At 47.1% G+C, this 17793-nt stretch overlaps 1 protein-coding gene and 1 long non-coding RNA gene across 2 annotated transcripts in view; one reads left to right on the top strand and one right to left on the bottom strand.

Annotated features, from left to right (window-relative positions):
- The window catches only part of LOC125748782 (rap guanine nucleotide exchange factor 5-like), a 43868-nt gene that overhangs the window by 1308 nt on the left and 24767 nt on the right, over positions 1–17793 (top strand). Inside the window, exons 2-8 of the mRNA XM_049025400.1 lie at positions 4799–4843; positions 5365–5471; positions 7752–7873; positions 8474–8642; positions 11336–11417; positions 14018–14066; positions 15086–15156. Coding sequence (XP_048881357.1) covers positions 4799–4843; positions 5365–5471; positions 7752–7873; positions 8474–8642; positions 11336–11417; positions 14018–14066; positions 15086–15156 — 645 coding nt within the window. The remainder of the gene's footprint in view (positions 1–4798; positions 4844–5364; positions 5472–7751; positions 7874–8473; positions 8643–11335; positions 11418–14017; positions 14067–15085; positions 15157–17793) is intronic.
- On the bottom strand, positions 340–17779 carry LOC125748797 (uncharacterized). The gene is made up of 3 exons (XR_007399673.1): positions 17713–17779; positions 3952–4080; positions 340–1568 (listed from the first exon to the last, which is right to left on the bottom strand). It is a non-coding gene; the product is annotated as an uncharacterized LOC125748797 (long non-coding RNA).

Genomic DNA, 17793 nt, shown 5'->3' with positions numbered 1-17793 from the left:
GTGCGTGGTACCAACCCTTCATCTTCTAAGCAGAGCCTAAGAAAACAAGAGTTTAATCAGAAGAAGATATTCAGATATCGCGCAGCATAAATACATGGACACTGGAGAAACATAAAGGTGTCTTGAAAAAATAATGGTAAGACTTGAAATAAAGCTCTGATCTATAATACATTAAAGATATTTCCATAATACATTACGATGGTCTGCATAGGGATTAAAGCATTACATCATGTTCTACTGACAGTCATAATGCATTGTAGCGTAGATTATAATGCTTCATAAACTCCAATGAGTATAATTATATCTATATAATTATATAGATATAGTCTATAATGCATCTATAATGCGCTATAATTGTCGGTAGAAGAATTAAGAATAATTATGAAGGCATCTATAGTGTGATATACATGAAAGCTTCACAAATTCAATTCCATTTCCTGATTTGGGTTGGAATTCATGAATGCATCCCCATAATGCACATGGTTATACTGTAATGTGTTAATGCCTTTTTAAATAAATATTTATAAATGCAGTATAATGTGTTCATATATTCTTATAGACGTGGCATTCATAGAAGGTGGGACCAAAATAATTTTGTCTGTCTGTCTGTCTGTCTGTCTGTCTGTCTGTCTGTCTGTCTGTATGTATGTATGTATGTATGTATGTATGTATGTATGTATGTATGTATGTATTTCTATAGGCTTGGTATTTGCATGTTGACCTCCATGAGTTTCCATCAGTTACTTCTGGGAATATCCTCCCACAACTGAAAGACTGGTGGTTCAGGTGAACTGGTTTCTCTAAAGTGTGTGTTCCTGATGGACTGGCTTCCTGTGCTTTGCGCCTTCCTGGGTCCTGCGATGGGCTCCAGCCTCACTGTGGCCAGGCACCGGCTAAGCGTTTATGGATGGATGGACACTCGGTACCACCTCTCAGACTCTCAGACAGCGGGATGCATTCAAATTGATTTAAAATCTCAGCTTATTAACGAACTGGCAAATCCTGCAGCTTAATTTCAGGTCATTTTATCAGAGGCGCCTTCAGTCGTCGTCACATTTTTCTTTCTTTACAATGTGTGGAACATTTATCCACAGGTAATGCAGGATTATGTGAGCTTTCAAATCACCTTTAGAATAATTTATATAATTGTTTGAAAAAGCCATTGTGGCAGTCAAACCATGTTTCTTATAGTAATAAATACTATAAAGGAAATGTAGAGATGTAGAGAATCAATAATATTTTGAAGTTTTTTTTTTTGCTGCAAAATTTCAGGGCAGAATATTCATCCAGGTGTCATCCGATGTATCTACAAAAAATGTTACAGCCCTCAAGCTGTAAGTGAATTGCCTTCTACCTCTCTAGGGGATGAAAAGCGTTGACAGCAGGTCTAACATCAACCTCGAGTGAAATACAATCAAGTTAAAGCCACACGTTGTTCAAGTACACACATGTCGAAGGCGAAGAGTCCGTGCACGCTTAGGAGGCCGGATTTATGGCGGCTGTTCAACATGACATGGGTCCTGACACAGAGTGAGCTTCCTGGGGTCCCCTGCACGGCTTTGCCACACCTGAAAATACACAGCATGGTTTCGCTCTTTACAAGGCAAATGGTCAAATAGCGACTCCAGGATGCTGTTCAGAAACACTTATAGTTTTTCTCGATTGCTTTGCAACATTTCATGAAACATACTGAACATTCTCCAGACTATAAGAGCATTTCACAAAGTAGTTCATGCAAATAGCACAACACTGTGGTTTAGTTGCAAAATAATGCATAATGCTGTAACTCACCCAAAACATTAGCAGTTTGTCTCGAGTGCTTTGGCACATTTCAAGGAACATACTTAACGTTCTCAAGACTATAAGAGCATTTCACAAAGCAGTTCATGCATATAGCACAAAAGTACGATTTAACTGTAAAAGCCTGTAACTTTCCCAAAACAATTAACTCATGTTTCAAAAGCAAATAATTCCACCAATGAAGCAGTAAGTGACAAAATCGAAAGTTCAATCTGCATCGTTTTAACCATGAGAGTCAAAATGCTTAGATATATTGTCAAAATGTCAACGTGAGTCTGCTGCTGAGCTCCAACCTTCTGAATGGCAGTCATTCCCACTCTCTCGCCGTCACTGACCATAAACAAACTGATTCTTGTCAGACTTTCACCTTGGCAAGGCTCTACATTACAGTATGTAAAGTTCACTGGCAACAGAAAGCACTTGCATGCACATGTAACATTCTCAGACAGATCTAAAGACACAGTACAATAGCAAACAAAATAGTCACACAACACAGCAACATCTAAATGTTCTGTGGGAATCGGAGTTGGTGGCATTCCTGAATGCATTCAGCAATTCCAGTACAAATCAGCTAATGAAACTGGAGCTGTGAATGGAAAAAGAAACTATGGGGAACAGAACTGGATCTGAATTCAAATTTCATTTCCTGATTTGGGTTGGAATTGATGATGCATTCTGGATTGGCCCTGACCCTGGTGGCAACAATGCTGAATCACTGCATTGTCATTTGAGAAATGTTCCAAAGCAGTGGAGAAAAACTGTAAATGATGCATTTTACAGTTTTTCTCAATAGCTTTGGCACATTTCTCAAATGACAGGTAACATTTGCAGAACAGAGTAATGCCCACAGCATGATGTCACTCCTGCACAGCAGAATATCATTTCTCATTGCTTCACACAAATTTCCAATTGTTTTAGTTCATGTGTGAAACAAATGTCTTGTACAAATGTCATAATTTGGCATCATTTAAAATTGTTGTTAGGGTTAGGATTAGGATTAGGGTTAGGATTAGGGTTAGGGTTAGGATTAGGGTTAGGGTTAGATTATGTTCTTTCCCATTTTGCTCCCAAACCGGTATATGCAAGTGATCACCATGTTAGTCACCACATGCAAAATAGTTCACCAGAAAATAGTTTCATAACAGTAAAACAAACATAATCTATAAATTGCAGTTATGGAACATTGTTGTATTTTTCACAGTACATTTTGGTGTTCTTGTATTGCAATTTTGCTGTTTTGCTGATGTGCCACGTGACTTTTTTGTTTGCTGTTGTCCTTCGTCTTGAAATTCAGAGAAGTTGCATGTGCATGCGAGTGCGTTCTCTTTGCGTACTGTAACGCAGAGCCTTGCAATGTTGAAACCAAAGCATCAGTTTGTCAAAGAAAAAAGATCAGTCAGTGACAACGAGAAAGTAGGAAACAATTATTATTCAGAATTGTGGAGCTCAGGAGCAGATTAACACGGACATACTGACAGTATATCAAAGCATTTTCACTGTCTTGGCTAAAACTATTGTTCTTTTCATATTGGTGGCACTGACTCATTCATTGATAGAATGATTTGCTTTTGAAACACAAGTTAATTGTTTTGGGTTAAGTCCGCAACTTAACCTTATTGTCATGCTGCGTGCAGGAATTGTTTTGAGAAATGCTCTTATAGTCTCGAGTGTTAAGCTTGCTTCATGAAATGTGCCAAAGCACTTGAGAAAAATTGTAATATAACTCTGAATTACAGCCCATGTTTTTGAAACAAACATTGAGAGACTCATTATTACATTACATTGGGGGAGGATTTGAACCAGGGAAACAAATGAATTAGAGTAAATGAGTACTGTAGAACATCTAGATTTATGATGGATAATGCTGTCCATTCAGTAACCAGTAAGTTGAAATTGAAGACGTGGCCTAGTTCTATCCTAGTCAGCTATCCTTGATTTTGTGTCACACCCCTGTCGTGGAGGGAATTTCAGATTGGAATGAGACCTACATGCTCACATACGCAAAAGGCAGCAAGTACTTTCAGTAGAAAGTTTTGTTGAGGAACTTCATGAATTTCAAGTAGGAGGGGGAACCCTAAGCCTGCAGAGCTGCCTGGACCCGCCTTGCTGCCTGATCAGACCGCTGTAGCATTTTCGTTTTGCTCCGGATACCTGCTAACTTGGAAACACCTCGTCACACGAAGGCGCACACCGTCTCCTGAGAGTCTTGCGTGTCACCGTGCCGTGAGCCCAGGGTCGCCGGCAGCCCGCGTCGTTCACGGTGTCACCTGACCCTGAAAGCTGGCAGATGAGCGAAGGATGAAAGCTTCAGTGCCTGCCATAGTTATTTAACTCATACATCCATCCCCATCATTTCTAAAATATTTTCAGATACAACTTATTATGCTAAATAGTTTTAAATCGTGTACTTTGTAGTGCTCTGGATGGAACCTAGTCTTTTTGTAAGATGCGTACTAACAGACATGCCGGTGAAATGCCGGTTGGCGCTGCACACTTTGAGACAATAAATCCTCTCTGACAGCTGCACTAGACCTTACTTATGACCTGGCAACTTCAAACTCGCTTGACCTAAGATAGGAGTGATGTTATGGCCATTTGTCTTGACAGCCCTTTCATGCCAAGGGTTCATTATCATAATCGTCTTTTCTCGATCTTGCTCAAGAATAGAGTTCAGTCCTGGCTCCTTCAGTTGTCCCGGACTAATGAAAATACTTATTTCCGCAATAAAATTAGGGTTGGTCTCTCTTTTCTGCTCTCCTGTGTTGCTATGACTTAAATTTGTGCTATAAAACATGGGTTCATGTCCATGGACTCATCGTCATATCAACGCCAATCCAGTCTTCTGTCACAAGGCTGCATACGAATTGGGCCAGACATCTGCTCCAAGCAGCGTGGCGTCCTGTTATATTTGGAGGATAGACGCTCGGTTCTGGAGATGAGGAATGCAGTTTCAGTGATGATGTGTCTCGTGTTTGACTCATTCTTTTCCTACCTTCAGCCAAACGCCATTGAGGATCCCAGCCCGGCCTTGTGTAAACATAAGGTAAGTCCAGTCGCTTCTCCTTTCATTTGGGTGCGTTTGAATGAAATGGCGATCGGCAGCGTATGTGTATGTTTCTGAACTCTCTCACCGCTTGTGAAGTGCCTCAGTTTATGACTTTAACTATGACTTTTTCACTTATTCAGAAGCAAAAATTGCCATCAGAATATCTGACCCGCAATATAATATACAAGTATTTACTTGTATAGTAATATCAGTAAATAATTTAGACAGCCTGTTGACCAGTAATAACCCTTCAGGTACATTAGATTCTACACACGTCAGAATGGAACTTTGTCCCAACATGGAGTTATGTAGTTGACTGCCTGGCCATATTAACAGGTGAATCGTGTGCGTCTGACTCAAGTGTTTTGCTTGTATTTAAATGTTATGGTATTTGTCCACAGTAAATACCCAGTCTGTGTGCAGTTTAAACATTGTGAGTGTGGGCGGGGGTGGGGTGACTCTTCGGGGCGGGGTGACGCTTTCAGGTGGGGTGACGCTTTCGGCCGTGTTCCATGCAGGGTTGCTGGGAGAGTTTGCCCTGCGCTGGGCGTGCCTTGAGGAATGCCTTCCTGTCACATGGCCCTTATCCCGTTAAAGATCGAATCCAGTTCGCCAGGATCCTGAGGTAACGCAGGTTGCATCACTGTTCCGCGATCATGGTTTTGGCTGCCTGGGATTAGTGCAGAGACACCGCCCCTTTCTCAGGGTTTAAACTGGTAACTGAGGAATACATTTGCAGCTGTAATGTGTGTGATTTTACTTCAGTGCTGTAATTCCTTGGGTCTCATTTTTAATTCATAAAACAGAGCCTCTTTTATATAAAGAGTGTTAGGAATTCCATATTAAACAAATGGCATATTCAGCATATTCTACAATTGTAAAACACAATTGTTTCATGAAGCCTAAACATGGATTTCCACAGTATCAGGCAAAAGTTTGGACACGCCTACCCGTACAAAGGTTTATTTGTACAATTCTCTACATTTTAGATTAATTACAAAGACATTTAAACTATACAATAACATATATTAAGCCTGTGTGCCTGTAATCAGAAGGTCGTTGGTTCAAACCCAGCATCAGCACATCTGCGGGTCCTTGAGCAAGGCCCTTAACCCCCAGCTCCCTGGGAGCGCCCCATGGCCCTTAACCCCCAGCTCCCTGGGCGCCCCAAGGCCCTTAACCCCCAGCTCCCTGGGCGCCACAAGGCCCTTAACCCCCAGCTCCCTGGGTGCCACAAGGCCCTTAACCCCCAGCTCCCTGGGCGCCCCATAGCCCTTAACCCCCAGCTCCCTGGGCGCCCCATGGCCCTTAACCCCCAGCTCCCTAGGCGCCCCAAGGCCCTTAACCCCCAGCTCCCTGGGCGCCCCAAGGCCCTTAACCCCCAGCTCTCTGGGTGCCACAAGGCCCTTAACCCCCAGCTCCCTGGGCGCCCCAAGGCCCTTAACCCCCAGCTCCCTGGGCGCCCCATGGCCCTTAACCCCCAGCTCCCTAGGCGCCCCAAGGCCCTTAACCCCCAGCTCCCTGGGCGCCCCAAGGCCCTTAACCCCCAGCTCTCTGGGTGCCACAAGGCCCTTAACCCCCAGCTCCCTGGGCGCCCCAAGGCCCTTAACCCCCAGCTCCCTAGGCGCCCCAAGGCCCTTAACCCCCAGCTCCCTAGGCGCCCCAAGGCCCTTAACCCCCAGCTCCCTGGGCGCCCCAAGGCCCTTAACCCCCAGCTCCCTAGGCGCCCCAAGGCCCTTAACCCCCAGCTCCCTAGGCGCCCCAAGGCCCTTAACCCCCAGCTCCCTGGGCGCCCCAAGGCCCTTAACCCCCAGCTCTCTGGGTGCCACAAGGCCCTTAACCCCCAGCTCCCTGGGCGCCCCAAGGCCCTTAACCCCCAGCTCCCTGGGCGCCCCAAGGCCCTTAACCCCCAGCTCCCTGGGCACTGCTACAGGTGGCTGCCCTTCACAGACAACTTACTCTACCAAGAGCAAGGTGAAGGAGGTGTAAAAAGACGATTTCCCCACGGGGATTAATAAAACGATCAATTATTATTATTATTATATGGAATTATCTTATGTTACAAGGTATTAAACAAAAAAAAAATTGTTGGGGGGGGGGGGCGCTGTTGGTTGAGACTCAGAAGGTTGCCAGGTCAAATCCCATGGTTGGTAGAGTGATGCCACCAGTGGGCCCTTGAGCGAGGCCCTTAATCCCAATTGCCCCAGGGACTGGCTGACCCGCTGTCTCCTGTATGCCAGTTCCATGAGGTGGCCTCCTGGGAGGCTTTTCCTGAAGGAGGTCCCACATATGCTGAGACTCCTCCAATCATTTCTGCTATGTGCAGGTCAGGTAGCCAGGTCATGTGATGCCACACCATCACTCTCCTTCACAGGTGACTTTTGATTGGTACCAATGAAGACTTCCTAAAACTGGAACTCTTGCATCACCACACAATCAAAGAAAAGTTCACCACACGCAAAACCCATTTGTAGGCGGTTCGGCGCGTCCCAACTTTTGACTGGTCCTGTATATCAAAAATATGTCTATTTGCAATGTCAAGCTGCGTTTGTAATCACTGAGTCTAACTTAACATTTGCCTTTGGGTGAGCAGCTTTAGACAAGTGTGTTCATGCGTCTTCTTAAGTGGATCGACGTCATTGGCAGTGCTACCGGGGGGGGGGGGGGGAGGGGTTGGCACCAGCCCCTCAAAATCATATTGGCCCTGAATGGTGTTGGGCTGAGACACGTGTGATGCAACAAAAATTTCAATAGTTCCCAGAATTGCATGAATATACACGGATCCTGACTTTTCCCACGTTTGAGCACTTGGTGCTTTTATAGATGTAGGTGTCTCAGTTAATGATCCAACCCGTAAAATAACCTGGAGCCGACACTGACTGACACAACCCCCCAATTTTTGCAGGAGGAGCTATGTTGGCGTGGAGCTGGTGCAGTGGCTTGTGGATCAGTGCGAGCTGGTGCCGGGCCGGCCGACGGCAGCGTGCGTGTGGCAGGTCGTCATGGAGCTGGGCGTCCTGCTGTCCGGTGAGGTCGCCCCCTCACTCCCGTTCCGCTCCACTCAGGTGTTGGCGGCCGTTTGTCAGAGCGCCGCCTCTGTGCCGTAGCCTGAAGCCGGTCGCTGTGTTTGCTTCCCGTTTCCATGGAGCGTGTACATGCAGAGCAGATGTCTCTGTTATGCAGGTTCACAGTATGACAGAAGCATGGCTCTCCAAGGCAGCTTCATCTGGACCCGTCGCTTGGTCGTATTTCCCTTCTGTAGCACTGGTGTCCCGCGCATAAATCGCCATTGTTCATCGCTCGCTTTTTATTAGCGTGGCTGATGTTCTCTCAGCCCTTGTGTATTAGCCTTCCGTTGTGTGTGAGCTAGAACATTCTGCCAAGGATATGTGTGCTTCCTCACCCCCAAGCTGTCAGCGTGGCCTGACCCACTTCCTCCGGATCTGGGCTAGAACCAGTTATGATGATGACGCTGCCAACTTCGAGCCTTTGGGCCATCGATCCTGATTTTTTGTTTGGGACTAGCTACTAGACTTTCCAGGATTTTTTACGCTACAGTCGAGATCGAATGTCCAATGAGCTGAAATCGACCTGCTGAAATCACTCAAAAGATGCCTGTCTTTTCAGTGGACCACAGGGTCACGTTCGAGGACTCCCACACATACTACCAGTTCTCCTTTGAGGAGTGTGAAGCACAGGACTGCAGCTTCCAGGACGAGAACGTGTGGCTGAGCGGGGTGGGACTGCTGCTGCAGCTGGTCCCGAGCACCCAGCTGCAGGCTGGGGGCGCCACTGAGTAAGTAACCTGAAGTGACGCGTCTGCCAAATGACCTGGGCGGCGTGGGCCGGAGCTCTCATACAGTGGCCACTGACTTATACTTTGCATGATGCCTCATCCAACCAAAATGGAGAAAGGTCAGCACTGCGCCGGAGAGCCAAGGTGACTGGTTAGGGTTGTCATCCTACAAACCTTTGATTGCTAGAAGCTCACAGAAATTTTGGTTTGCTTTGAATATGATTTACATACACAAGGAGAAAGCTTGTGATGAAGACTGCAACAGGCTTGAGATAGAAGGCCAGTGTTTTGTCGCACGCATGCTTAGGTAAATACTAAATCTGCTGACATTTTAATGTAACAGATAGCTGGATGGCAAATTAACAGCTGTGTGCAGATCTCGGCAAACATTTGAATATTAAGGAACTATCTCTCTCACGTTGGCCCCAGATGGGAAGTGTAAACTGTGAGTCATGTAAGGTCAAACAGTAAGCGGAGACAGAACTCTGAGCAGAGGAATGGCTAGCTATAAAAGGTGGAGGCGGGAGGTGGTGCAGTGCACATGGATGTAGTTTCTGTGAGCCTTCATGTTAGGAAAACAGACTCACAGCACAGGGATACTAGTCTGTCACAGCGCGTGCCCACACACACACACACACACACACACACACAGTGAGCGTGAGAGAGAGTCGTCAATTTCGGGAAACCAATGAACCTGACTGCATGTTCTTAGGCTGCGGGAGACCCATAAAAAACTCAGGGAGAGCAGACAAACTCCACCCAGAGCCAAGGCAGGAACCGTATCCCCATCTCTGTCAGTGCCAGTCTCTAGTAGTATACACTAAGCAGTGTACACTAAGCAGTGTACACAAAACGGTATACACTAAGCAGTGTACACTAAGCAGTGTACACTAAACGGTATACACTAAGCAGTGTACACTAAGCAGTGTACACTAAGCAGTGTACACTAAACAGTATACACTAAGCAGTGTACACTAAGCAGCGTACACTAAACAGTATACACTAAGCAGTGTACACTAAGCAGTGTACACTAAACAGTATACACTAAGCAGTGTACACTAAACAGAATATACTAAGCAGTGTACACTAAGCAGTTTACACTAAGCTACTCTGCTGTTTATTTGGATCAGATGTCATGTTGAAATGTAAGACCTCAGACAATTTGAAAGGAAATTAACAATTGATGAGAAAGCTGCTTTCTGTCATACTTTTTATAAATGTCCTAATTCATTCAGTGTTATATTTGTAATACTGTGCAACAGTCTTTTACATGTAGTACAAAAATAACCTGGATTGTAGAGTAATAAATATACATTGTGTAGGTTAAGGGGTTAGATCACGTAGAACTTACAGAATTACTATGAACTTAAAATATCACTTACAGTTAACATATCAGATAAAATACTGGCTTTACTGGAAATGCAGTGTTAAATAGCATTTGTTGCAGTTCAAACTTATCTTGGTTGTGCTACATAATTGCTGTTTCTAACAGTTATGTCACCATTTTAAGTATAATTAGTAGTATTATTCAGGCTATAGCATGGGACACTATGCTGCCATGCTGTAAATGAGTTGTTACTAACATGGGGGACTCATTGGGGGGAGGGGGGGGCACATCTCAGCCAATACTCAAAACAGTGGTGTTTGTCCCACCCAGTATTTTCCAGGATTTTGCTTTTAAAAATATGAATAAATTTGTTGGGAGACCTCAGCTCATGTCCAGCCTACTGGTCGAGGAGAATATGCATGTATTTGTCTCCTGATTGTCTCCTTCCATGCAAACACACCAAGGTTAATGTAGTTGCAATACTGTTGTCAACCATCAGGTGTCAGTATGACTGAGCAGATGAACGGCTCACTGTGGTTTGGTCAGTTTTGCTAAGCAGTCCCTTTGTTGATGTCGTAAATGTTTTGTTTCTAAGAATATTTTGTGTGTTTAGTGAAAATGCAAGGGTGATTAAGCACATATGTACAAAATACAAAAGTATGTTTGATCAGTGATCTTTGGCGTGCACTCCATGCGTTCAGTAGTGTTGCGTTCCATGCGTTCAGTAGTGTCACTCTCCATGCGTTCAGTGGTGTCACTCTCCATGCGTTCAGTAGTGTCACTCTCCATGCGTTCAGTAGTGTCACTCTCCATGCGTTCAGTAGTGCTGCATTCTCTTTCCCTGCCTTGAAAATAGGTTAGCACCAGTATACAGTATGACACCACACCTCTCCTCTTAGTCATAGAGAGGAAACCCTGATTTGTGCATGACAGAGTTCATTCAGAGCGTAAAGAAGTTACTCAGAGTTAGCAATGAGTTTCAGGCTCAAGAAAGGCAGCCTGTGGTGATGCCAGTGTATTATACAGACGAGGACAAACTCTGGTCTTTTTTAATGTTTCTGAAAGATAGATATTTTTAAGTATTTTTAAACTTATTATTATTTTATCTTGAGCTAACTGTTGGTCTAAAAATATATCTGGTGGTTATAAAATGGGACTTGAAGGTCTTTTCTTCTACATTTTAAAATAAATCTCTGGTGTAAATGGTAAAATAATGGGTTTCTTGGCATTCGGGGGCAACTTCCACATACTCCGTTACCAAGGAACAAAGACAAGTGCATGATGTCCAGGGTCCGGATCGGTCCCGTGCGGCAGATGGGTGCTGGATGACCTGCCTGTCTATGTTCTCTGTGCTCTCCTCTTCTAGACCTGAGGACAAAGTCCCAGAGTGGGAGGAGCTTCCTAGCAGGAGCCTGCAGATGGAGGCTTTGGAGCGGCTCACTTCCACGGTAACGGTACTCGTGGGATGTTGGGGGAGGGGGGTGGTAGATGGGCACAGGGAAGCCTGTGACGTGTTTAAAGTTCGGAGATCTACCCGTTTGACTGAGGTTAACCTTCACGCTGAAGTGCCACAGGACATTAATCATGGAAAAGCTCACCTTCATTACGCATTTCGGAAATTACACGCTTGAAGCACGCAGTTCTGGGTCGTAGGCCACGCGTGTCTTACATACATCCGAGTGATCTCCTTAGTTTGTATGTATTTGACATCCACCAGGAAGGAGCACTGCAGAACAAGCTGTTGCCTTTTTCCATGCTTCATTGCAGCGTTATCTGACTGCACAGTACGTTGTCTGTGATCATGCTTAAGAGACAGACTTTTAATTGCTGCAAATTCCATCCCTGCATGTGTGCCGTCGTTGTTAAATGCTTCCCTTTCTGTTTTCACTCAGGGCAGATTTCCGGTCTAATTAGCTTTGTGCTGATGCGTGCATCTTTGCCAGGGATGGATTCTCTTAATACTCACCTCCTACGCATAAAGCTGTCTCACAGCACATATGCCTGGTTTATACCCTGCTCTCCCATCCACGCTCACACAAGATCTTCCACTGTCCTCCAGATTCATCACTTTCGCCATTTGTGGGTTGGTCTATTGAGTGGCCTGGATGAAATCCACCTTAAGCTGAGGGAATTAAACCCATATCTCGTGGAAATGATGCCAGTTTCCTGTGGAATGTCCAAGGTCCAAACCACGTAGCTGTCTCCTGAGTTTGTCCATGACCCGTCTGTCCTGAGGAGTTTGTGGATTCTGAGTTGTGCTAATGTAATGGTAGTACGTGGTTTATGGTTACTTTGGCCAGATGGTTGGTTATATCCTCAGCCTCACTGAGTCACAGGACCCCTAACTGTGCCAGAGTGATGTCCCTCAGTAGAGCTCACCCTTCAGCCACAGTAGGCCACATGCGTTGCCGTGTAAATCACAGATTTATCACCGGTGCGCTCCTCGGAAACTCTGCGGACTCAGCGCTAATCGCGCACTCCCTCTCGCCGTAAAGTCACAGCTGTTCACGCTGGCCCCGTGAGGTGAATTTTAAAGAGCGACATGTTTTTCAGAGCTGCTGCACGTCCGTTTCGAGCGGCCGGCTTCTGGGAACATCTTATCGTCGCATTACCAGCAGGGACGTTTCCGTTGACGTCCTTATAGACAGATTGCGGTGACACACAGGCTCTGAATTTGCACAGACGCTTACTGATAACCTCACCGATCCGGCTACACCATAAGAAGCCCCTTCACCCCCAGGTCTGGGTCTCATATTCCTAGCTAAAGCTGGTGGCAGCTCCTTTGCCCTCAGGGCCCCCCCTACCTTAGAGGTGCTCTATTTGTCATCTGGACACTGACCATATAAACACAATGCAGGGCTTCTGTTAGACAAGCGAGTTACATTCCCTTATATCAGGATGTTACGAGCCCCGTGGTGACCGTTCAGCTCAAGCGCGCCGTTCATTCCTATTGATATATGAAATATTACAGCCATTTGTATCCCTGATGTCAGCGTTTCCAGCCAGTTGCCACAAGTCCTCAGCTTCTCTGCAAAGACAATCCCTCTTGAATCTCTCCCCGCCGCTTAGATGGTGTGCAAAGACACTGTATCTGTGACACGAAGCCTGCAGAGGGAGGGGGCGAGACCCACCATGCCACCTAGGGCCCTTTGTCCCGCGAGGCGCATGATCCGGGGCGGGGGTGGGGGGTAAGGGCATCAGATTCCGGCAATTTGGGTGTTCAGATTAAATGTGAACGGCTTCTTTCCATCACCTTTTTGTGGATGTATGCTGTGTTCCATGAGAGAAGGTGAGGAGCATGCACTCACCCACCACACGGTGAAACACCTCAGGGACGAGAGCCTGAGTGCAGCCGCGCGGCAGGTGACACCTCAGCACCACACTAGGCCAAGTGGAATAGTCTGAGGTTTTGTTTAGTGCCAATCCCACCACCAATCCCAAATTTTCCCTGTAAATTGGAAGATCCAGGATGGAGGAAATAGGCTGGTTTAGAGTCTTGCTCAGGGACCCAGCAGAGTAGAATCACTCCTGGCATTCACAGGATTTGAAACGGCAACCTTCTGACTCCCACTGCAAATCCCTAACCACCATGCAAGTTAAAGGGGTTTTCTGAAGATTGTTCTGGAGCATAAGACTTTTAAACATACTCTGAATTGCTTGTGCAATCAAATAATTAATCAGATTAGCCTTGTAGAAACTAATGTCGTAGTATTGAAATTGTTTATGATTATAATATACAGTATAAAACACTAATTTAAGTTTTAAATAATTCAATAATTTAATTTTAAGTAATTCAAAGCCTACAGAGAATTACAGAGTGAACGACTAATCTCAGATTTACTAACCCTAACCCCAGATTTACTAACCCTAACCCTAACCCCAGACTTACTAACCCTAACCCCAGACTTACTAACCCTAACCCTAATCTCAGACTTACTAACCCTAACCCCAGACTTACTAACCCTAACCCTAACCCCAGATTTACTAACCCTAACCCCAGATTTACTAACCCTAACCCTAATCTCAGACTTACTTATATCTCCTGCAGGTACAGAATGAACTCGTCCTCGCCCTCGCAAAGAAAGCACAAAGGACGAGTGAGTATTTCATTCATCACTGACTCCTCCCCCTGCTCAGTCTCCAATCAGAACAGTGTGTATCGTATGACTCCTCTGTGGTTTTCGTGTGGCTCATTTGAATATTCATAAGCGTTTAATCATGTAACATGACATGTATGCAGATGAGGCGTTCGAGGTCCTGCTCCCTTTGTGTCACTCCGTAACTTATGTAAATGTCCCATGATTCCCAAAACACCAATTATTCGATGGTGCTGATGAGCTTATCAGCTGGCCGGGGATGTTTCTGACATCAAGACAGCCCATGATTCTTATTTTATTTACATCTCCGCTTAATTGGAGCGCCCTGTCTTGTTAATCAGCTCTTTTCCGCCTAATTCGTTTCGCGGAGCCTCTAGCTCGTGGGCAGGGAGGCGACCACATTGCTGAGCAATCAAACACCGCTGGTGATTAAGGCGCCGATCTGGATCCTGGGGAGGGGGAGGTCTGATGCCAAACCCACCATTAGGATCGTTTGCCTCTGGGTCAGCCTGCCCTTGAGGCGCCGTGGGGGGGTCAGCCGGACGACCCATTCATCGCAAACCCAGGCGGGTATCTCATCTGTGTGAAAGGCCAGGTCGCTGCAGGAAGAACATTCCGGGCACCGTTTGCTGACTTTGGACTTGCCTGCAGTCACCTCCACTGAAGCCTCTGAATTCAGGGCACCTTAGACATGTGCTGTTTGCTTGTTTGATATGGTTTACAAGTTGTTTACACTGTATAGTGTATGTGTCATGAAGTCTGTGAGTTAGTCCAGCACCTGACTGTGTGTGCATGGGTAAACATGTCATTTTAGTATGGAATCCAGGATGTACTATACTACAGTATATTACTTTGGGAGCCTTGAATACCCAGACCATGTGACCATGTGACCATACCTTTGATACTTTACTGAGCATCCTGTGTTAAAACAACAGCTCCCTGTTCGCCTCACTGCTGGGAGGGGGGGGCAGTTCCCAGCACATTACCGTAAGTCCCCCCCCCCCTCTGTCTGACTGCAGGGGCAGGGGAGGGAGGCTCGGGGCCAGCCGAGGAGGCAGCAAGCGCGACAGAGAGCCCCGCGGAGAGCACGGTGAGGGAGCGATCATACCGAATCCAAATGTGACACATTCACACGTCCTGCACGTGGTCTCCCACACAATCATGGGAGGTTTTTCCATATTTTAAGTTGGAATCATAAGTAAGCAGAAGCCTCCATTTTCTTGAAAGACTGGAGGTCACTGGAGGTCACACAATTGTCAACATCAGAAAAAGATGCCAACTTCTGTTGCGTCGTTGAGCTGTAATAACGGAACCTGTGATAGACTTCATCTTTTTTAGTTCACTGAAAGTAACAGAAAAAGTCTTTCTCTGGTTCTGTTTATTCTATGGGGATGTGGGGTTGTCACTGTCACGGACTGTACCAACATGAGCGTCACGACACTGGGCTGTCACACGGACTGTACCAACATGAGCGTCACGACACTGGGCTGTCACACGGACTGTACCAACATGAGCGTCACGACACTGGGCTGTCACACGGACTGTACCAACATGAGCGTCACGACACTGGGCTGTCACACGGACTGAACCAACATGAGTGTCACGACACTGGACTGTCACACGGACTGTACCAACATGAGTGTCATGACACTGGGCTGTCACACGGACTGTACCAACATGAGTGTCACGACACTGGACTGTCACACGGACTGTACCAACATGAGTGTCACGACACTGGACTGTCACACGGACTGTACCAACATGAGCGTCACGACACTGGGCTGTCACACGGACTGTACCAACATGAGCGTCACGACACTGGGCTGTCACACGGACTGTACCAACATGAGTGTCACGACACTGGGCTGTCACACGGACTGTACCAACATGAGCGTCACGACACTGGGCTGTCACACGGACTGTACCAACATGAGTGTCACGACACTGGACTGTCACACGGACTGTACCAACATGAGCGTCACGACACTGGGCTGTCACACGGACTGTACCAACATGAGCGTCACGACACTGGACTGTCACACGGACTGTACCAACATGAGTGTCACGACACTGGGCTGTCACACGGACTGTACCAACATGAGCGTCACGACACTGGACTGTCACACGGACTGTACCAACATGAGCGTCACGACACTGGGCTGTCACACGGACTGTACCAACATGAGCGTCACGACACTGGGCTGTCACACGGACTGTACCAACATGAGTGTCACGACACTGGACTGTCACACGGACTGTACCAACATGAGCGTCACGACACTGGGCTGTCACACGGACTGTACCAACATGAGCGTCACGACACTGGGCTGTCACACGGACTGTACCAACATGAGCGTCACGACACTGGACTGTCACACGGACTGTACCAACATGAGCGTCACGACACTGGACTGTCACACGGACTGTACCAACATGAGCGTCACGACACTGGACTGTCACACGGACTGTACCAACATGAGCGTCACGACACTGGGCTGTCACACGGACTGTACCAACATGAGTGTCACGACACTGGACTGTCACACGGACTGTACCAACATGAGCGTCACGACACTGGGCTGTCACACGGACTGTACCAACATGAGCGTCACGACACTGGGCTGTCACACGGACTGTACCAACATGAGCGTCACGACACTGGACTGTCACACGGACTGTACCAACATGAGCGTCACGACACTGGACTGTCACACGGACTGTACCAACATGAGCGTCACGACACTGGACTGTCACATTGTGTTCTGCTGAGCCACTATGCCGAAAATCCTCTTTGACTTTACTCCCAGTATAGATGGGGAGACGGGTGTCTCATAATTTTTAGGCATGTGTGTGTTTTTCCGGACGCTCCAGGGTTTGTACCCCGTTCTGGGTGTGTGTGATATAAATTCTCGTGTACAGAAATCGTCTGGAGGTTCATTCCCTTTGTGAAAGGCCACTTTCCATAGGAAGTTAGACTTTCCCAGCCTGACCTTTGGGCCAGAAAAGCAATAAATGTATTGTCTTAATGTGTGGCACAGCTGGATGGCTTTCTGCCACGCGGGGACTTGCAGCCCTGCCAGGCGCCCAAACAGCCTCAAAGCAGGCAGCCTCTGCCCCCCTCCCTCCCCACACTGCTGTAGCTTATCTCTTTCCTTTTCCCACCATTCTGTAAATGACCCCTGATAAGAGTATATAATCAGGCTCCCAGAATGCACCCTGATCACTGCCCCCCCCCCGCTGCTGGCAGTCTGGCAGACCCAATCAGCCCCCCATACCACCCTACTTTCCCATCTCAGATCCTCAATCTGACAGGCCCCGATCCCAGGAGGTCGTGAGACTCCCTTGACAAGGCCTGAACGGTAGTCAGATGTTTCCTGCCCCCCCCTCCCCACCAAAGCACCTTCCTTTCCTCACTGTCCCTGCCAACCCCACCCCCTGCCCCCCCCTCCGGCACCTCGCACAGCTTGGGGGAGTGCCGAGTAGCCTCATGCTAGCTCACAGAAACGCAGACAGACTTTCGACCAGCTTCTCTGCTCAGTGCCTCCCCACGGTCTCTGCACCCGTGGACGGCAGCATGTGTAGGGAGTGAGGAGGAGAGAGGGGCAGCTAAGGTGCAGCACCACTCACCCCCGCGCCCGGCACTCACCACAGAGGACGGCATCAGAATCGGAGCTCATCGGCTACCTCCTCCCTCCTCCAGCGGCTGCCTGGTTTTACTGGCATGGCC

This window comes from Brienomyrus brachyistius, chromosome 9, assembly GCF_023856365.1.
Source record: "Brienomyrus brachyistius isolate T26 chromosome 9, BBRACH_0.4, whole genome shotgun sequence".
Lineage (NCBI taxonomy): Eukaryota > Metazoa > Chordata > Actinopteri > Osteoglossiformes > Mormyridae > Brienomyrus > Brienomyrus brachyistius.
This window is presented reverse-complemented; position numbering and strand designations above follow the sequence as displayed.